Source organism: Pygocentrus nattereri, chromosome 20 (genome assembly GCF_015220715.1).
Source record: "Pygocentrus nattereri isolate fPygNat1 chromosome 20, fPygNat1.pri, whole genome shotgun sequence".
Classification (NCBI taxonomy): domain Eukaryota; kingdom Metazoa; phylum Chordata; class Actinopteri; order Characiformes; family Serrasalmidae; genus Pygocentrus; species Pygocentrus nattereri.
In genome coordinates this window covers 24,855,487-24,877,547 of record NC_051230.1, presented here as the reverse complement: position 1 = coordinate 24,877,547, position 22,061 = coordinate 24,855,487, and the positions used below count along the sequence as shown (strand labels likewise).

Here is a 22,061-nt window from a genome sequence, read left to right as displayed (position 1 = left end):
ATATTTAAAAAATAAAACAAAACACACATACATCTTAACATTTTCACTGCCCATGGCAATCTAGATGTTATCTGCTGTGCTAATTCAGCTACATCAAATTAAGCTAATATGTTAATACCTCAATTTAAATCTGTTTGTATTCATATTTTTAAACAAAATGATTTTTGTAGTTGCAGTCCAGAATAATCTGTCAACAAGTAACGATGGGCAATGAAGACAAATCATTGCACCAAGGCATTAAGTAAATTATAGGTACTGAAAAGTTGAGGGTACTTACTTGGAGACGTTTTGGTGGTCCCAGACCCAGCCCCAGCCCCAGCAGGTCTGCTAATCTTGCTTGGGGCTTTAAGCCCACTGGGCTTGGCTGTGCTCATGGTTCCTCTGTTTATTCCTTGTCAGATGGCTTTGCTTTACCACAAAACATTGACCCAGTTTCACAAAGATCAGCACTGCTTTTACTGTTTTAAAAGGACCACAATAATAAACAAAAAAGTGAAAAGGGTGAGAAAAGCAGTGCTGCTCATAGAACGACTCTGTAAAAAGAAGAAAAAGAAAAAAAAAATTTGCAAGCTGACACACCACACACACACACAGACTACTATAACAATTGAGAAGAAATGATGAATGTGTGAAGTTACACAGTTCATGCAGCATAAACATTTTTTAATCTTCTCTCTAGGCCAAACAGCAAACATTGAATAACAGATTTAAAGAGGAATTCTTGCATGATTCAACTGCTGAGTTATAAATAAATGATTTTATGCAAAATGGTGCATTGTAAAAATATGGGAACACAAACTTCTTGATGGTGACAAGAACCACAGGTCACAATGTCTACAAAATATTCTATTTGTAGCTCATGCAGCAGAAGCATAAACTGACAATTTTTTTTTTTAATCTTCCCTAGGCCGAGCAGCAAACATTGGAAAAAAGGAAAAAAAAAAATTTTTTATATATATATATATATATATATATATATATATATATATATATATATATATATATATATATATATATATATGGGCCAAACAATCATAAAACAATGTCTTAAGCATGAAGCAATGTATTCATTACCTTTTTAATATAAAATACTAAAAAAAGTTTGAGGGAGCTTTATTCATCTCACTGGCTGGGAAAATCATGTCGCTCAACTATTCACACATTGCAGTGTCACAGATAAGCAGCAATTTGTCACTAAGCTGAGCTAGATGTTGCAGATCTACACACTATCTGTGACTGGAAAATCAGGGCTAAAATGATGTAGCGCACACTCGACTTTAAACGCATTAAATGCTTTGTATGACTGGTTCCTATTACCACAATGTTCTCTAGAACTGTACATTTGACATCAAAACATCCCAAATGACTTTGTTTATATCTTAACAACTGAATTGGCAGAAATGTTGATAAGTCAGTAAAATTAACATCCAAGATTTTCAATTAATTCAAGTGAATATCCATTTAGGAGATTTTAATATCAGTTCTGGTCATCAGCATCAGACACTTGATGAGCGGAGTAGTAACCAGTCACTTCTTAAATTTAATACAACACAAGGAACGGTGTCAAAATAACAGCCTTACAAACTACTTATTACCTTTTAAGTTTTTTGCTGATTTTGGGATCTGATGTCAACAAAGCTTCAGAACAGTCATCCAAGAATTTCCTACCAGCACAGATAGCAGTCTGTGTAGAACATTCCTAAACTTCTATTCATTCATCTTTGCTGTGATTTTTTTTTTTAAATAGCCTCTTAAAACATAAAAACCATGCTCATGAACAAAGCTGCAACAGCTTTCTCTTCAAGCCTAAAGTTAAAACTGTCCAATGGGAAATGTCCCTCATCAAGGTCACATCCCTGTTTCAAAAGACCTCATTCAAAAAAAAAAAAAAAAAAAAAAAAAAAAAAAAAAAAAAAAAAAAAACCCACCTCAGCCAAGCAACAAACCATTCATTGAACTAAGCGTGTTAAAGCTGGACAAACATGAAACTCTACAGGACTGGAGTGTGACATCCTTTTTACAGCCTGTCTGAGAGACATGCAACACTGCAAATAGCTCAGGCAGTCTGTGGTGTTGTAAACATGTTTAACAATAACAGTGTATTAAAAAGCTACATGAGAATTATTTTCAGTTATTTTCAGACAAACAACAAGTACATAGCAAGGGAATGTAGCTGCAAGTCATTAGGGGATTTATATGCAATCCTGAGGTGACTTCAGAATCAGAAAGCAGCTTAATTCAAGACTAATACAAACATAGTTAACATATCCCATTAGCACAGAGTATGCAGTTACCCATCCAAATACTTGAATTCAGGTGATCTAATCACTTCCTTGGCCACAGGTGTATAACAACCTAGGCATGCAGAGAGCTTCTACAAACATTTATGAAAGAATAGATCGCTCTCAGGAGCTCTGCGAAATCCAGTATGGTACTGTGAGAGGATGTCACCTGTGCAACAAGTCCAGTCGTGAAATTTCCTTAAAGTGGAAGCGATTGGGAACGACAGCAGCTCAGCCACGAAGTGGTAGGCCACGTAAAATGACAGCGCAGGGCCAGCAGATGCTGAGGCACATAGTGCACAGAGGTCGCCAATGTTCTGCAGAGACAATCACTACAGAACTCCAAACTTCATGTGGCCTTCAGATTAGCTCAAGAACAGTGTAGAGCGCTTCATAGAATGGGTTTCCAAGGCCGAGCAGCTGCATCCTTACATCACTAAGTGCAATGGAAAGCGTGGAATGCAGTGGTGTAAAGTGCCACCACTGGACTCTAGAGCAGTGGAGACGTGTTCTCTGGAGTGACTAATCACACTTCTCTGTCTGGCAATCCGAAGGACAAGTCTGGGTTTGGCGGTTGCCAGGAGAACGGTACTTTTCTAAATGCATTTCTGCCAAGTGTAAAGTTTGGTGGAGGGGATGTTATGGTGTGGTGCTGATTGTCAGGAGTTGAGCTCAGCCCCTTAGTTCCAGTGAAAGGAACTCCTAATGCTTCAGCAGACCAAGAGATTTCAGACAATTTCATGCTTCCAATTTTGTGGGAACAGTTTGGGAATGGCCCCTTCCTGCTCCGACATGACTGTGCACCAGTGCACAAAGCAAGGTCCATAAAGACATGGATGAGCAAGTTTGGTGTGGAAAAAATTGACTGGCCTGCACAGAGTCCCGACTTCAACCTGATAGAATTAGATGAATTAAAGTGGAGACTTCTTGTCCAACATCAGTGTCTGATCTCACAAATGCGCTTCTGGAAGAATGGTCAAAAATTCCCATAAATACACTGCTAAACCTCGTGGAAAGCCTTCCCAGAAGAGCTGAAGCTGTTATACCTGCAAAGGGTGGGCCGACATCACATGTTTTCTACTGTGAAGCATAAAAAAAAGGCAGTGCCATGGACACATCACTGCAGAAAAGCTTACAAAGACGTTGGGCGATTTCCTGCTGACATGTGTTAACCAAATATATTGTGTTTGTGAAATGAGTACTAACACAATGGCCTTTTTTAAGAACCCAAGACCAACAGTTTTCAGTTTGCTCAAAGACTACTCTGATGCTCCTTATATTTTGTTTCATCTTAGCAACTGATACAGAAACATGGGCCAGTACAGATATCAGACATTTTTCAATGTACTATGCAAAAATCTAAACACCATCAGTCAAATGATATGTACTGGTCATGTTCTAAGTGAAAATCAGTTAGCACATTCTCTACATCTACATCCTTTAAGCATCCGCAAAAAGGGTGTAAGGGAGTATAAATGATATCTATATACAAATGTAGAAGGACATAATAAAGGGTACTTGAATTACATGAGTGTGTGGGTTATTATATTGCATGTATAGACTGAGCTGGAAACAAAGTAGACCACTGACTGATCACACACAATTGCCACAGGATCTTCAGCATTCCTCCTCCTTTGGTGTTACACAAAGCAAAATGGACACAAGTATTCAACGAGGGTACAGATGGATGGTTCTGGGCTCAGATTAGTAGCTTTACAGCACTGTCTGAATGGAGGAAAAAAAAATATTAAAACTCCTAATGGACAGGCTTGAATTTTGGCCTCAATTGTACATCTAGGCCTTCTGCCCAGTGACAACTGGGACAGGTTACAGCACGCTCCTGCGACCCAGCAGGATAAGTGGTTTAGATGGGGTGTGTGTGTGGGTGTGTGTGTGTCCTCTAGATTTTATTACATCACCATAAGGCCAAGTCAAACAGTACTAATTCCTACTGAAAGAGCTCAGGATTCAGCAAAGCATAAAAGGTAATTTGAGCTGAATTAATTCTGGCATTAACTTACAGAAATTCACATTCAGACTGGACTGTTTTTCCTATTACAGTACCCAGGTACACTTAATCCAGTTGTAATACGACAGATTCCAGCAGTCATCCCAGCTCACTGCTACAGTGCCATTAGCAAACTTTGAAACACAGATACATTTTCTTTCTTCCAAATTTGTTCAAAATAATGAGAATATCAAATAATAATAATAATAATAATAATAATAATAATAATAATAATTATTATTATTATTATTATTATTATTATTATTTCAATTTATATAGCACCTTTCATAAACCCAACGACGCGTTACATCAAAAAAAAAATGTAATACTACAGAGAGAAAAAAAAAAGAAGGTTTAACAGATATTTGAAGGAAGACAGAGAAGAGCAATTACGAAGAGTGGAAGGTAGAGAATTCCAGAGTTTGGGGGCAGCAACACTGAAAGATCTGCCACCCATAGTAGAAAGTCTAGTTGAGGGAACTGTGAGGAATCCAGGATTAGAAGATCGGAGGGGACGAGAGTGGCAGTATAAAGAAATGAGATCAGAAATATGTCAGAGTCAGACCATGTTAAGACTTGAAGGTAAGAAGAAGGATTTTGTACTTGATCCTACAACTAATATGAAGCCAATGCAAATGTCGAAGAACTGGAGTGATATGAGCTGTGCGCTTGGTGGAGGCAAGAACCCTGGCTGCTGAGTTTTGGATGTTAAGTTAAGATTAAGGTGACCCTTATTAGTCCCACAACATGGAAATTTCACCTCCGCATTTAACCCATCCGTGAAGTGAAACACCACATACACTCTAGTGAGCATGCACACACTAGGGGGCAGTGAGCACACATCCCCGGAGTGGAGGGCAGCCCAATCCGCAGCGCCCGGGGAGCAGTTGGGGGTTAGGTGCCTTGCTCAAGGAGGCAGTGAGCTCAAGTGTTACGCAGATGGTAAAATGCAGTTTTAGTTATGAGCTTAATGTGAGACTTGCAAGTAAGAGATGAATCAAAAAGACAGTCAAGGTTCTTAACAAATTGGGCTGGCTTAATATCGACACCATCAATGTTAACTGAAAAATTCAATACCTGGGAAAGTGAGGTTTTAGATCCAACTAACAGAACCTTGGTTTTATCAGCGTTACGTTTCAGATAGTTTGCAACCAATCGTTCAAATCTCTGACACAAGACCTGAAAGCCTGGGCGGAGGCACAGATGGAGGTAGTGCTGACGTAAATTTGAATATCAGTAGCGTAGCAGTGAAAGTTAAAACCATGGTTGCAAATGATCTGACCGAGAAGGGAGATGCAAATGATAAACAGGAGAGGGCCAAGGACAAATGCTTGGGGTACACCACGATCAATACCAGATTTGTGGGAGCCCATAGAAATGTACTGATGAATACATTTAATACACTGAAGGGCAAGGCCAGTAATGCCAACAGATGACAGTCTAGATCTAAGAATATTATGGTTAACGGTGTCGAAAGCTGCTAAGAAATCCAGCATCTGTAGACAGCAGCAAGTCATTTACAACTTTAACAAGGGCAGACTCAGTATGGTCTAGGGTGTGAAAACCAGACTGAAACGGCTCATAGAGGTTACTGGAGGATAGAAAGTCATGCAGCTGAGAGGCTACAACTCTTCCCATAACTTTAGCTAAGTAAGGGAAATTGGAGATAGGTCTGTAGCTGGCTAGTGAGGATGGGTCCAACCCAGGTTTCTTTAGGATTTGAGAGACAGCAGCTATTTTGAGAGATGGAGGAACAGTGCCTAATGAAAAGCATAGATTAATCATATGAGCTATGAGTGGTGCAATAACAGAGGAAGCAGACTTAAGAGTAGCTGTAGGAGCAGGACGTAGTTGAGATGTACAAGTAGAGGATTTGGAAATAATCTCAAACACGGTGGAAAGGTTTACAGGGGAGAAAACAGAGAGACAATTATCAGGTGAGAGTGAAACAGAGGCCTGAGAAAAAGAAATGGGGGTAGCTACAGAGAAATGCAGATAGATCTTATTCATTTTATTCAGAAAAAAAAAACAAAAATACTTGACACTGGAAAGAGGAGTTCAAGGTGGGTGGTGAAGGGGGCTGAAGAAGTTTGTTTATAGTATGAATGAGTTTTAGGCCTGTGACTGCCAGAGTTTATAAGATCAGAATAGAAAGAGGAGTGGGCAAGTGTTTAATACAGCTTTATAGATGGAAACCTGCTCAGTAAAAAGTGAGAAATGAAGGGAAAGACCAGTTTTCTTGTACAGACGCTCTAAACGCCTAACTTTAACTTTCATGATTCTAAGTTCTGGAATGTACCATGGTGAAGTACAAACAGCAGGAACACGTCTAGTCTTAAGAGGAGCAAGAGTATTGAGTATTTCAGAGATAGTTTCATTGTAGCATGTGAAATTCTTCAGGAGAGGACAGCTGAGTAAGATCAGAAAGAGAAGAGGTTTGGAGAAGGTGTTCGTGGGAAAAGAGGTAATGTTATGAAAAGAAATAGTAGATTTCTTGTAGGATTTAGGGGGCCTAAACCAAGACCACACTCAATGAGCTTGTGGTCAGAGAAACCAACAATGGAACCAGAAACTGAAACATCATTTAAACCATGGGTACAGAGCAGGTCAAGTGTGTGACCATGAATGTTTTGGGAAATCAACAAGCTGAATCAGTCCAAAACATTCAAAAATACTGCAGAGTTCGGTGGAGAGTGTACAGCTGGTGTCGACATGAATATTAAAGTCACCAAGCAACATAATAGTAGGTGACATAGATGAGGCTAAAATGAGTAATTCATTCAGCTCAGGTAGAAAGTTATTAGCAGGAGATTTAGGAGGGCGATATGTTAACAACAGCAGTGGCCATGTTTCAGTAAGGAGGAGCATGTCCAGGCTTTTCTCAGTGATCAGTCAAATATCAAACTGCAAATTCAGCATCATTACTTGACAGAATGGTGAGCTGTGGGTACTGTTACACCTCAACAAATTGAGCATACCTATCATTACAGCAGAGCAGTAAAACACAGAGGTTACCTGAAGAAAAAAAAAACTTCAATAATACTACCTACAAATTCCTTCAACAGTGAGTTCACTTTCTTGCCAAAAAAAGCAAACCTTATTAATGAAAGTGCTGTATCCTTTGACAGAATTACTTGAATCAGCTATAGAAAGTGAAAGCAGGGTCTATCCATTTCACTCTGGAATCTCTGACCAACACAGTGTTTTGTATTTTCCCCTAGTTCAACTAAAATGATTATCAAGCCTCAGGTCAAATTAGTTTCGGAGAAAGACATCCTTACCTTAGATGTGAACAGGGTTTCAGTTGCAGCTTTGGAGCATAAGATGCTATTAATGTGTATTTGGCCTGTTCTAACAGTCCAAAGTCATCTAAAGCTAATTAAGAAGAGCCCTCATGTTTTGTAGAGACTGAATTTACTTCTTCACTGTTTAGGGTAACAGACAACCCGACAACCCAAAGGCTGGAGAGAAGAGAAGGAACAGGGAGAGATGCAGTTTCTGGACATACTGCTTCTGCCTTACATTCCTGTTTTCCTTCTTTTGACCTAGTTAATAGCCAACAATCAGAAAATCCAAACCAAAGCTTTACAAAATTATCTTGCCTAAAACTAGCCTTTAAAATGTTACTCGTCATGTTTTGAAGTATTCTGCAGCACCAGTAAGCTCTCAACACCAAAACAAGATCATTTAAGTATGGAAACTCCTTGCACTTAGCCATGTTTAATAGCTGGGGTCCCTTGAGACTCCAAACACGTGTACAGTTCGCTGTAGAGGACTTCTGAACGATGTCATCAAGCTGTGTTTATTAGCAGCAGTCCTCATAAAATGAGGAAGTAATGAAGTATGGTTTTTTTTAATCCTTTAAAGAGGGTCCGCTCTACACGAGGACCTTAGGGCAGGAGATCGGCACATTTTGATTATTTCTCTGCTCTAACATTACAACAAAGTTGACAATTAAATGATGAGCTGAATCACGTAAGCTTGAGCGGGAAAGTCATCAAACTGCGCAGGAATCCAGCCCTCAAGGTCCAGCAGTTCCCCACCCCAGGCTCTAAAACAACGCGAGGCATACGAAACACATAACTCCCTGAAGTAAAGACAGGAGTTTGGTTAAGTATCTAATTACTGCAGTTAGTGCTAAAACTTGTTCTGATACCGAATAATAGTTAGCTAGTTGACTTAGTACGTCAAAAAGCAGGATTCGCTGATGAGTATAAGCTTTTTATCAGTATGTTGCATTATGGCAAAGCGACTCTTACACCTTTACACACCACCTCGCAGAGGTTTGACCCGCTTTTAAGCAACAAATGCCTTTCTGGTTACGGAGAGCGCCGAAGTTCAACAGCCAGTCTAAATAAAGCGTGTTGACATTCCACAGGTCTGAGAACCTCCACTTTCCCGCAATGTCATCTCCAACCGGCTAACCTGCTAGCTAGCGGTTGCTGGCTACGTATGCTACAGGGACGACTGGCTAAAATAAGGCTAAAACCGCAGTCCAAGCATACAAACAACACAATTTCGCTCTCGAACTACAGACACAGGACTAAACGCCCAACCATAGTTATTGGTAAAAGCTACAGAGCGACCTGTGAGAGGACAGAGCGGTCTCAATACAGCTAACGTGTCCAGCTAGGCGGTAAGCTAGCGTTAAAATTTACGTACTCGAGCTGCTAGCTAGCGTTAACCTACCGGTTCCCTTTTATCTAAGCGCCTAGAAAACAGTCTGTCCCTCAGTATATCTCTTGTATATTGCCAGGTCTGTCTGTATCGGATAATGAGGGCATGTGTTTACCTGCAGTGTACAGAGCACAGCAGTAGCCCGGAGCCCAGGAACAGAACTAATCCCCCTGACTTCGTGTACTTGTGAGGATTTAAGAGGAGTTCAGTCGTGACGTAGTCCACAGAGCTTCCTGAAGCTACATTGACGCTGCTTATGTATGTAAATGTAAACCGTACACTTATAAACTAAATATGTATCGATAATTTGAGAGTTATACGAATTCAGTAGTGGATTGTGAGATAAACATTTATTTTTACAGTAAAAATAACATGCACATATTAATACACATGCAAACCTCAATTCAAAAAAATTTGGCACAGAATGTGAAATGCTAATAAAAACAGAAAACAGGGATTTGGTAAACTTAGTGTGGCTTGTATAAATTTGAAGCAGTACAAAAACTCTTTTCTTTTCCACAATTTTGCAACATGTTTACTTCTGTATTACATCACTTTCCCTTGTAACAACAGTTACATATTGTATGAGGACTTAAGACAATTGACCCAGTGATGAAAGCAATTTTTTTGCCGTTCTTCCAGTATATTCACTTCTGAAAAATGAATAATATTTGTTTTGGCCATTCTTCTATTACATGCTTACATGCATCAGTTGCGCAACTGTAGTGGGGCCTTCATTACAATATTTCAAGCTTGTTAATGCAACACACATTTTTAATGGGAGAGAGGTATGGACTGTTTTCTAGGCACTTTGATTACACAGCCCATGCCTTTGTAACATGCACAGAATGCGACTTATGTATATCCCTAAAAAAAGTGTCTAAAAGACAACATGTTTCTCCAAAATTTGTATATATCTTTGACAGACCCTGGCTTTTGAGCTTAACATGGGTTACTCTCTGGATGGTCTTCTTCTTTGAGCCTGGGGAACACTTCCACTGTGCGTTAGTCCATTTCAGATGAGATTGAGCCTAGAGAAATTGTCAGGGTTTCTGGACATACTGCTTCTGCTGTACATATCTGAACAGCGTTTATTGACAACAGTTTGTCACAGTATTCACTTTTTTTTTAATGCAGTGCCATCTGAGAGACACAAATGTCACTGAGCGGTCTTTGTGAGTGAATAATGAACACCTCCTGGAATCTCAATCCAAAATCAAGATCAACTGGTCCTGCTCAGTATTTTTCATGTATTACAGGGCACTGTACTATGTAAGTAGCAAATTATATTCTTTGTAAACCTTTAATGATAATTTGAAGTAAACTCAGGGGAGCTTCTTACCAGGGGTGCTTTTGGGGGCTGTAGCCTGTTTTTTTTTACTATCCCTGAATCTTCTCCTGCTCCTTAAAAGCGAGAGATGAGAGTGCAAGGGATTAAATGCATGAGTCTGAATTTTGATGAAACATCAAAACAATTTTACATTGAATTAAGCCCCAGATCTTTACGTACCCAGCTGACATCTCTGCTTCTTACCACAGGCTCCCATTTGAGACATATTGCCCCAAATGTATGTAGGTTTATGCATCATCATCCTGTTCGTGACAAACTTTACATACATATGATTTAGCTTCACAGTAAATAGACATTGTTCTTAAGTGGGAGATTTCCCCCTATTATGCTTTGAATGCAGTTGAGTCTACAAAACCCATCTTGTACATTTTGTTCCTGGTTAAGTGTTCTGATCATTTTCAACTGAAATGTTTGTATATTCATAATTTTATTCATTGAAAATTAGTGCTTTGTGTCCAGAAGTTGTTATTGTGAGAAAAGTTCCCATTTGGGATCCCAGTTGGACTGACGTGATTGTGTTGTCCTGAGTGAGCAGTTTCTATCAATTGGAGACCAATTTGTCAATTGGAGAGAAATGTATCTACTTGTTGAATTTCTTCTACTAATAAGCAGATTGTTGTGTTTTATGTTGAGTTTGGAGCTGAAGATGGATTTGATCTGGAGATGTTGGAGGTTTCTGTTAAAACTGTGCTTCTTCTGCGATTTCTGATCTGTTAGAAATCCTTTATTTGTGAATATGTGCTGTAGAATGTGTTCTTCCTGTCTGTTTGCAGGTGTTGAAAATGGCAGGTGTTTTTTGCAGTGGGTGGTCCAGGTTCCGTTAGGTGGGTGTATTTACTTGTGAGATGTTGATTTTAACTCAATCTGCTGTCTGTATTTTTCCATATTCTTCCTCCCTGAATCAATCTGCTTTCATTACCACCTTTCAGTCTGTCCTCTGATTCAGTTTCACACTTTCACCTTCCTTTCTGCTGTTTTTCACATTCTTTTCTCTCCTCTGTGCTTTTTCTCTCACTTTTCTACTTTAGGTGTTGTTTTGCTAAAAGTGATATGATGTGAGGATTTTTAATTAATTATCTCTAAATGCAACATGATTTCACACAATAGCTTATGGGTGTAAAAGAATGATGTACACTTGTGTCAGTGCCTGCAGGCTTCTCTACAACACATCAATAAGGCTAGCAGCCTGTGTACATATATAATTACACTTGTTATGACATATTCTGGCTTAAATGCACTGATAATGTTTACATGCCATATCAATCATGAGTATGATAAATAATCATAATAAACTACAGTGGCTTTAAAAGGTGTCTTTTTACCAGATATGTTCAGCAAATTGGTGCAAAAATTAAGACCCCCCTTTTTGAAATACATATATCATTTTTACTTATACAACGGATAGTTCCAACCTTACAATCTGGCTAAGAAGCATTCTAACTGTGCTGATATTTGTGATAACAGCACAGCTCTTTCACACCAAAACTGCATCACTCTGCTCTGCCAAGTAACAAGTGACGCAATGCTGGGAAACAACAAGCTTTATACACACAAACCTTAGTTTTGTATTTGTGCCAATACAAAACGAGATATTGAATTAAATTGCTGATTTGACCTGCAGCCTGTTTGGCCAGACTCTGAAGCAGGCTGTGACTGCAGATGCACATCAGATTCTGCATTTGTCATTGCCATGAAAACTGTTGACTGCAGTGACGGCAGAACAACTGAACACACCCGAAATGGCTAGAAAGAGCACAATTCGGACTCTCAGCTGACAGTGAGGTGAGGAAACATGGGTTTGTGCAATTAGGAGGGACAAAATAAACTGCCATATAGAGAAATATCTTTGTGTTGGCATTTCAGTGCTGTTGACAACTCTTACACTGAAAGTTGTTTGTGCTTTAAAGTTGATGCTGTTCAGAGTCGCTTTCAGTGGAAAAATTCTCATGTTTCCCCTCAAAAACTGTTGGCAAGTGCTCTGCAGGGAGCTGGTGGTTCTGGAAATTGTCAGCAGCAAACAGTGACATTAGTTTGTCTCTATTAACATTACCACTCTCACCAACTCATCCACAACTTTCCCCCTTAGCAAACTTGCAAGCCTCTAAAAATACTAAAAAAAATGAAATCCCTTATACCTTCATGATTTCCTTGCCTGCGGTCCCTAAAGTGTATGTCTGCTTCAGACTTATAATCCTCTGCTACAAAGGATCTAATGAAAACAGCCTTGTGCACACAGCTAAAAACCCCTCACATTCCCATATGAAGGGAAGAAGGTCTGGTTCCTCCCCAGCTCCATATTTGCACACTGCCCAGACCTTCAGCAACACAGCTGGTTTAGCTTAAACCAGTGTGCATTAGGTTGGTAAGAAGACAAAAGTACAATATCAGGAGAGAAGTGGAAATGGAATGAGTGACAGTAAGTGGGTCATCTGATTTAATTTGTAAACATGTAAATATTTAGAAAGAATTTTTGTTGATTTAATAATTGCCAGTAATTCCCTGTGCAGATAAGTTTACCTTAAATCAGTAGCACCTTAATCATGAGTCCTTAAAGACCTTGAAGGATTTTTGTTTTTAAATTATGCCAAACCTATGTGATTATGTTTTACAGCCAGTTCAGCACAGGTAGAATAGAATAGAATAGAATAGAATAGAATTCAACTTTATTGTCATTGCTTATGTCACAGGTACAAAGCAACGAAATGCAGTTTGCATCCATCCAGAAGTGCTTAGCAGCAATATAAATATATATCTTACAATGTACAGTAAGTATAGTATATACAGGTTAAAAAAATATGAGGGGATATGAACATGAAGGGGGTTATACAGGTTATAAACAAGAATGTACAGGTTATAAATATGAGGGGTATAAGTACTATGAACAGGTTATAAATATGAGGGGGTATAAAGTACTATGAACAGGTTATAAAAATGAAGGGGTATAAAGTACTATGAACAGGTTATAAATATGAAGGGGGATAAGTATGTACTTATGAACAGGTAGAGTATTTACACAGTATATACAATAATGGGCAGTATATACAGCAGATGTAAGTGCCGGTAAGTGGTGTTGAGTGGTGTGTAAGTCTGTGTGTACAGTCCATTGCTATTTAGATGTCAGGAGGCAGAGTTCAGGAGTGTGACAGCTGTTGGGAAGAAGCTATTCCGGTACCTGGTGGTCTTAGTCCGGAGGCTCCTGTAGCGCCTACCAGAGGGCAGGGGGGTGAAGAGTCTGTGTGCTGGGTGACTGGGATCTTTGGTGATTTTCCCAGCCCTCTTCAGACACCGCTTCCTGTAGATGTCCTCTATGGCAGGAAGTGGTGCACCGATGATGCGCTGGGCAGCTTTCACCACCCTTTGCAGCGCCTTCCGGTCTGAGGCAGAGCAGCACCTGTATCATACTGTGATGCAGTTGGTCAGGATGCTCTCAATGGTGCAGCGATAGAAGTTCACCAGGATGTCTGAGGACAGGTGATTCATCCTCAGCCTCCTCAGAAAGAAGAGGCGCTGGTGAGCCTTCTTTACCAGCTTGGAGCAGCTGGTCGTCCAGGTGAGATCCTTGGAGATGTGGACACCAAGGAACTTGAAGCTGTTCACACGCTCCACTGCCGTCCCCTTGATGTGGATGGGTGGATGTGGGTCAGCATTCCTTCTGAAGTCCACAATGAGCTCCTTAGTTTTCTCAGCGTTGAGCAGAAGGTTGTTAGTGTCGCACCACTCAGCCAGACGATCCACCTCCTCCCTATAGGCTGTCTCATCGTTGTTTTTGATGAGGCCAAGCACCGTGATGTCATCTGCAAACTTAATGATGGTATTGGAACCATCGACAGGCTTGCACTCATGGGTGAAGAGGGAGTAGAGGAAGGGACTCATCACACAGCCTTGTGGTACACCGGCGTTTATGGTGATGGTGGATGAGCAGTGGTTGTCCCACCGGACATGTTGGGGTCGGTTGGTCAGGAAGTGCAGTAACCAGTTGCACATGAGGGAACTAATACCCAAGTCTGTGAGTTTTGTGATGAGTTTTGAGGGGATGACTGTGTTGAATGCTGAACTGAAGTCTACGAACAGCATCCTGATGGAGGTATTTTTATTGTCCAGGTGTTAGAGGACAGAGTGCAGTGCTATGGAGACTGCATCTTCTGTGCTCCTGTTCTGGCGGTATGCAAATTGGTGGGCGTCCAGGGAGGGGGGGAGACAGGATTTGAGCTGTGCTAGGACCAGCCGCTCAAAGCACTTTGTGATGATGGGGGTGAGGGCTACCGGGCGGTAGTCATTCAGTCGTGATGGTTTGGAATTTTTGGGTATCGGGACGATGGAGGTGGTTTTGAAGCAGCTTGGTACCACAGCACGGGCCAAGGACAGGTTGAATATGTCCGTCAGCACTCCTGCCAGCTCACCAGAACATGAAGAAATTTTTTCTTAAAACCCACTTACACAGTGTTCACAAAATGTATGACATTCACCAATGATTTTTTCTTTTATTTGGGATTTGTTATAGGGTAAAAACTGAATCTACATACACTCACAAGCACAATGGTGTGGACAGACTTTTTTTAAATGAACCCTTCTAATAACACATTTAAGAAAAAACTTAGGAAGATATTAGTCAATGAGGCCCAAAGTTCATAAATTAAGATTATAATCCATTTTAAAAATAAATGAACAGAAGCTGTAAGAATCATAGTAGGCCAAAATAAACAGTCCAAAAATGTCAGTACCATTTATTCAGAAAACTACCAGACAAAAACAGGTCAAAGAAAGCTGAACTTGTCCTTAGCTTGTCCTCTACCTTTCAAATATGCATGAAAATAATGCTATAACCATACTATACCATGCTATAACAACACTTTTAACATATTACAACACAAGAATTTGCTTTACTAATCTATGTACTAACTGTCTGCTGATGTTATCGTTTTAGTGGCACACCAGGCTAGTTGGCAAGGCTTTAGAGTCACCAGTTCTTGTGAAGATAAACAATGATCATATGAAGTGGAGAGATAGGAGCCATTCTCATTTAGATGAAGAATTCATGTCTTACAAGGAAAAAACATAAAAATAATCACACAGATTAATACCGCAAACTACAAAAGAATACATCAATCATGAAGGAAATGAGTGAATCATAATACAAGATGAAAGGTCCTTTAAAGCATACAGAAAACATCTCAGTTTTAAAATGGAAGATAAAGTGGCACCATCAATGAACATTAACATTTTGCAACAAGCATTAACTAGTTATCACGTAGGAATCAAAAAAGCAAAAAGGGCTTCAAGAAGCCAACCACAGTGTTGAATGTTTGTCAAAACATCCATCATTGCAACAGAAACACTATACTAGTTAAGATATGCTACATTAGAAAGTGAACAACCACATATTGAATGTAAAGTTTCTGTATGTAAAGATTATTTTCACCTTATATTATAAATGAAATTCACTCTGAAAACTGGGTTAGAGGGGAATATGAATTACAACACTTTGCACTGGATGTGTGGGCTGTAGGTTTGATTTGGTGTTTAGCACAGGAACTTATGTAATTTTATGCACATGCTATAAAACTAGCATAACAATAATAAGTGGTTTTCCCCTCAAAAAAAAAAAAGTTATCTGGATTTTTAAAATTTGCGCTGGAAGCACTGTTCGCTAGACTTTTACTCTTGGAATGTGTAATGGTTACATTCATTACTGCCTATTTCAACCACTGCTCTTATGCATTTGTGTGTTATCACAGTCTTTGAATGTCTGAAACTCTTCCCACACTCTGAGCAGTGATATGGCTTCTCTCCTGTATGAATGAGCTGGTGTCGTTGGAGATTACTCTGTTGAGTAAAGCTCTTTCCACACTCTGAGCAGTGATGCGGTTTCTCACTTGTGTGAGTGAGCTGGTGTTTTTTGAGAGTACTCTGTATAGTAAAGCTCTTCCCACACTCTGAGCAGTAATATGGCTTCTCTCCTCTGTGAATGCGCTGGTGCTGTTGGAGGGAACTATGCACAACAAAATTCTTTCCACACTCTGAGCAATGATATGGTTTAACTCCTGTGTGAATGCGCTGGTGTTGTTGGAGATGACTCTGACGATTAAAACTCTTCCCACACTCTGAGCAGTAATATGGTTTCTCTCCTCTATGAATGCTCTGGTGTTGTTGGTAATTACTCTGTAGAGTAAAACTCTTCCCACATTCTGAGCAGTGATACGGCTTCTCTCCTCTGTGAATGCGCTGATGTTGATGGAGATGACTCTGACGACTAAAATTTTTTCCACACTCTAAGCAGTGATACGGCTTCTCTCCTTTGTGAATGCGTTCATGTTCTTGGAGATGACTCTGTCGATTAAAACTCTTCCCACATTCTGAACAGTGATACCGCTTCTCTCCTGTGTGAATGTGCTGGTGTGTTTTGAGAGTACTCTGTTGATTAAACCTCTTCCCACACTCTGAGCAGTGATACGGCTTCTCTCCTGTGTGAATGAGCTGGTGTCGTTGGAGATGGCTTTGGTGATTAAAACTCTTTCCACACTCTGAGCAGCAGTGAATTCTCTCCTTGCTGCATTTCTGTGTTTGTATGCGAGATGTGTTGGTGTGGAGGTCACTAGATGATGTTTGCGGAGTACTGGAGCTTCTTATGGACACCTCTTTTAGCAAATCTTTCCTCTTGGTGGAATGTTCTGATGTGTTTACAGAGGTACATACGAGCTGTATAGGAAAGTGAACCAAGACTTGACACAGGGCATCATTCATTTCTGGAAAAAGAAAAAGAAAAAAGACACAAACTTATTTAAAAATATATAGTTTTTGCTTAACTTATATACTAATGTTCTATCACATTAAGTGACCTCATGAAAAGTGACTAGGGCTTGACCTGAATATATGACTATTTGGATATTTATTTGGTTTTTAATGTTGGTATTTGAATATGCTTGTTTTTTTCTAGCTTTATTCTTAGTTTGCTGAAAACAGCACTAAACACAGCAAAGAAACACAAATGCTCCAGCGTTAACCACAGATATAAATTCATATGTACACATATCTATGGTGCTAACAGCTAAAACATAAGCTGTGCCCAAAATTGTGCCTTATTCATATATGCAAATAATTCCATTTGTTCCCAAATGATCAATGTTCATCTTAATTCTCTCTCTTTGCTTTTTCATTAGCTACTAGCTAGGTGAGACCGCTGTCTGCATTGCTATATGGCCATGCCAATCTTCAAGGTTAAAAGGTGATGAATTAGCAGTGTTATCATTTGCTGTTAAAACAGTGTTAGAATGATCAGCAGAGCTTTATTTTACTGCAAAGGAGGATTATTTTATTTTTATGTATAAAATCTAATTTTGCTGTGAAGCTGCACCAGAGCAGTAAAAGAGCCACATGTTACCAATGGGTATGGGTATGGAAGCAATTTGTCTTCTATAAAGTTGAAAGGAAAAAGGACCTGAACAGGAGTCATAGTATATGCAAGTTGTGTCTCACTAAAATGTCTTGGAAATGCGACAAACATGAGACACCAAATTACATTTCTCCATCCGTTTTCTGTCCAGTTGTAGTTGCTGCCAACCAGAGGACTATCGAGAAAGTGATGTGAAAGCTTCCACCTAACTCGGAAATGGCAAAGCGAGTTACAAACTCTATCGCAACTTTTGTTGCCAAGGATTTGCCTTCATAGTCAGTCGCTGAGGACTTTTAGAATTACAGATGTAATTGAGCTCTTTTGATGTGTGCAGTCAAACTGTTATAATTTATGTGACAGGATCTGCTGTCACACAGTAATGAGCAAAACCATATGACGTAGTGTCCGAAATTGTTTACTGCCATCACCAGTTGTTCTTTATAATAGCAATAGTAGCACAATAGTAATAACTATTTATAAGCTTGGTGCCACCACAATACATTCAGCACATTCTTGTACTTTATTTATATTTTTATACATTGTACTGTTACAATGTGTAAAATATATATATGTACTGTGCTGCTACCCCCTAGCCTGCCACTAAGAGAGGCTAGCGGGTCTGGTAAACATAGCAAAGTTGTGGTGTGGAAGCTGCAGCGCTTTGCAGGTAAAGCAAGTAACCGAGATTCAAATTTTACAGAGGATAGTGCCCCAGATTTTCTGAAAGACTTTCTCATCACCACCCAAAAAATTATATTTGGGACAGCCCTAAAAGTGACATTTAAGCACAGAAGCAAACCTCCTGGTATGATCTCCTCTCATTAAGCGCTGATAATTTGTTGTTAGCTTTCCTCTAAACTGTTCAACCTATTTTAGGGTAGAATACAATCCAGAGAATAATTCAGACCTTGTTAATGTTAACTAGTGGTGCAGCACAGCCAAATTTTTCACCTGGTTGCACTTGATGCGAATGAATTTGAGAACTAACAACTACCCAGTGAAAATGTGTAGGGACAATCTGCTTTTAGCACTGCTTATTATAGGTAAGAAAGAACCATGTTCAATCTTCAGCATAATATTGCTATACTGTATGGCCAAAAGTATGTGTAAAATTGACCACCACACCTATACAAGCTTACTGGATTTCCCAATCCAAAACCATGGGCATTAAAAAGAAGCTGGCCTCTCTTTGCTGCTATAACAGCATTCACTCTCCTGGGAAAGCTTTCCACAAGATTTTAGAGTGTGTCTGAGGGAATGTATGCCCATTTAATCAGAATAACTTTTGTGAGGTCAAACACTTATGTTAGACAAGAAGGCCTGGTTTGCCATTCATGTTCCAGTTCATCATCAAACCATGTCTTTTTGGACCTCGGATTGTGCAGAAGGGTACTGGCATGCTGGAACAGAAAAAAGGACTCCCCAAAACTGCTGCCACAAAGCATATCATTTTAAAAATGTCTTTGTATGCTGAAGCATTAATATTTCTTGAAAAACAGCTCAGATCAACATCTCTCCGCCAGCAAACTTTACTGTTTGTACTATGCATTCCTGTAGGTAGCGTTCCACTGGCATGTGCCTCATCTACATTCATCCAGCAGACTGCCAGATAGTAAAGCACGATTTATCACGCTGCACTTCATCAAGCTATTCATCTCAGATTGAAAGAATCATAATTGTTATGCTGCATTCACACGTTTGCGATAAAAAAAAAAACCCGTCATTGTGCACCTCAGAGCAGTGCGCGACCATCAGCACCATAAAGACGCGCAAACGTTGCCATGGTGACCGCGATGCCGGCGAAAGTGGCTGATTATCAGAGAGAAGCTTTAGATAAGTATATTGTTTATGTAAGGCGAGAAAAATCGGGAGGATGCTCTGTACTCTTTTATTTTTGTTGTACAGCAGACATTTGGCGTTCATGGCTCCCAAAAAACAACATCCGGTTTTGTTTTACCGCTGCCGTCGACGGCAAAAGTTGGGAAGAGTTAACTCTTGCCGGATCGTTCCGCTCACCGCTGCGGTCTGCGGACCGTCGCTGTTTGCAGTGGCAGAATTTTCCATCGCAGCTCCGCTGAAAACAATATACTATCTGTTGTCCGTTTACTGTTGTCCGTCTACCACAAACACGTGAACGCAGCATAAATCTATCTGACAGCTTCGTACCTTCAACAATTCACCTCGTTTCTGTTCCTCCAGCAACACTGTATCCGCAGAGGACTGGACTGCTGACCACAACACAACCTTCTGCTTCTCCGCTTTAGTGCAGTTGGAGAAAGCAGTAGTTACAGAATGAGCGCCACCGCCTGGCCTGAATTGGTTTGACACTGGAACCACGTGGTCACAGAAAGAGGCGGAACGGTCGTCATTCTAAATCACGCCTTCAAACCCGCCTTCATCATCACGCCAAACTCCTCATTTCACTTCTCTGAGAGCTCAAAAGGAAAAAAAGAACATTATAACTTGTATGGAGTCTTTCACTCGCTGCGGTGTTTCCTGTTTTCGGTGCTGTAATACTGACACAGAGAAGAGTGACAAACACAAATACAGCAAGCTAAGCTTCAGTTTCTTTCCTTTAACACAAATTAAAATTTTTTTAAAGAAGAAAGTTATGAAGTAACAGTGTTGAATGCTTATGTAGTTATAATTCTAATTCCAGGCAACTATGAAAACGTAACCTGGTCATTTGTAAGAGCCACTGTAATATGGGGATGGCAAAAAAGTAAATATACTTAGATGTAGACATAAAATTGTTGTAATAAGTAAATAAGCAGTCTAATCGATTGTAGCAGTGTAACTATCTGACACCCTAATATTTCTAATACCACGTTAACAATAACATTTTAATAATCCACCCTTATAAGACGCTCATGCTCCTGCCTGCCCGTCAATATAATTCCAGAGCCCCCAAAAAGGGACAACAGCTTGTTTTATTCTGGAGCCAAACCATAGGATTGTAAATGGGCGTGTAAAAACACATCCGAGCAAAGTCACATATCATCTATGCAGACATCAGAGAACAATTAAAAATTTCTCTTTAATTAAGTGGTTAAGATGTAAACAAACTCAGAGTGGTTAGACGTGAAAAAAATCACAGAAAAACATCACATATAAACACGAGTCGGTTAAAAATTTTTTAAAATTGATGTAAATTTACACCCCGTGACCCTGAGGGAGAAGTGGCTTAAAGTGTGTGTGTGTGTGTGTGTGTGTGTGTGTAAGTAAATTTCCAGCAGAAACTGCAGTAATCTGTATGCCTTAAATACACCAGCTCACTGTAAAATTATACATTCTGGCTGATGCAGGTCATGCTTTCTCAAAGAAATTGTAAATGATTGGTATTTGTGCAGCCTGCCTTATTTTAGCACTGGAGGCGGAGCTTTCCATCATTATTTTGGTTTTGTTAATTCTACTTTTATTGTTTTGTTTACAGTTCATTTCACAGGAGTTTTTCTTGTAACATGTTATTTCAAACCCAAAGATATGCTTGAAGACATTTGACAGGTTTTGATCTTATGCTCTGTTTTTTAGTTTACTAGTTTCTCCTGTAATATTATTATTATTATTATTATTATGGGATATTTGGTTTCACTGGTATGAGTGCAAGTGCTGTAATATGATGGTGGGTACATGATGTGATTGATGATCAGCCCTATGTTGCTAGTTAGATAAATCTGAAGAATTTGTGATTTGTGAAAAACCACCATGGGATACGACAGCAACAGCCTAGCAACAACTTAGCAACCACCATGGGATACGACAGCAACAGCCTAGCAACAACTTAGCAACCACCTGGGATACCACAGCAACAGCCTAGCAACAACTTAGCAACCACCATGGCATATGACAGCAACAGCCTAGCAACAACTTAGCAACCACCATGGGATATGACAGCAACAGCCTAGCAACAACTTAGCAACCACCATGGGATATGACAGCAACAGCCTAGCAACAACTTAGCAACCACCTGGGATACCACAGCAACAACTCAGCAACCACCTGGGATACCACAGCAACAGCCTAGCAACAACTAACCAAGCACCTGGGAGACCATAGCAACAGCCTAGCAACAACTCAGCAACCGCCTGGGATACCACAGTTAGATAGTTAGTCAGATAAATCTGTGATGAATTTGTGGTCTGAGAAAAACCACCTGGGATACCACAACAGCCTAGCAACAACTTATCAATAACCTGGGATATCACAGCAACATCTTAGCAACCACCTGAGACTTCAGAGCATCAAGACAGACATACAGACAGACAGACATTTTTAGATGCCATATGAAACTGATTCGCTGTATTTACAAGAAGTGGTATGAGCTGGTCTAACAGCACATATTATAGACATTAA

General features: G+C 39.8%; 2 protein-coding genes across 7 annotated transcripts in view; both read right to left on the bottom strand.

Annotated features, from left to right (window-relative positions):
* Nucleotides 1–9,184, bottom strand: part of clip1a (CAP-GLY domain containing linker protein 1a) — a 58,575-nt gene extending 49,391 nt beyond the window's left edge. For all 6 annotated transcript variants that reach the window (XM_017723632.2, XM_017723634.2, XM_017723633.2 and 3 more), the window contains exons 1-2: nucleotides 9,083–9,184; nucleotides 278–533 (exon numbers count right to left, since the gene is read on the bottom strand). In XM_017723632.2, the coding sequence (XP_017579121.2) occupies nucleotides 278–374 (97 nt within the window). In that variant the 5' untranslated portion in view covers nucleotides 375–533; nucleotides 9,083–9,184. The remainder of the gene's footprint in view (nucleotides 1–277; nucleotides 534–9,082) is intronic.
* A 5,590-nt stretch (nucleotides 9,185–14,774) lies between these two features.
* On the bottom strand, nucleotides 14,775–19,969 carry LOC108443175 (zinc finger protein 239-like). The gene is made up of 2 exons (XM_037531629.1): nucleotides 19,875–19,969; nucleotides 14,775–17,061 (listed from the first exon to the last, which is right to left on the bottom strand). Exon 2 carries the CDS (start codon nucleotides 17,057–17,059, stop codon nucleotides 15,974–15,976), a length of 1,086 nt encoding a protein of 361 aa, XP_037387526.1. The 5' UTR covers nucleotides 17,060–17,061; nucleotides 19,875–19,969; the 3' UTR covers nucleotides 14,775–15,973.
* Between the last annotated feature and the right edge of the window lie 2,092 nt (nucleotides 19,970–22,061).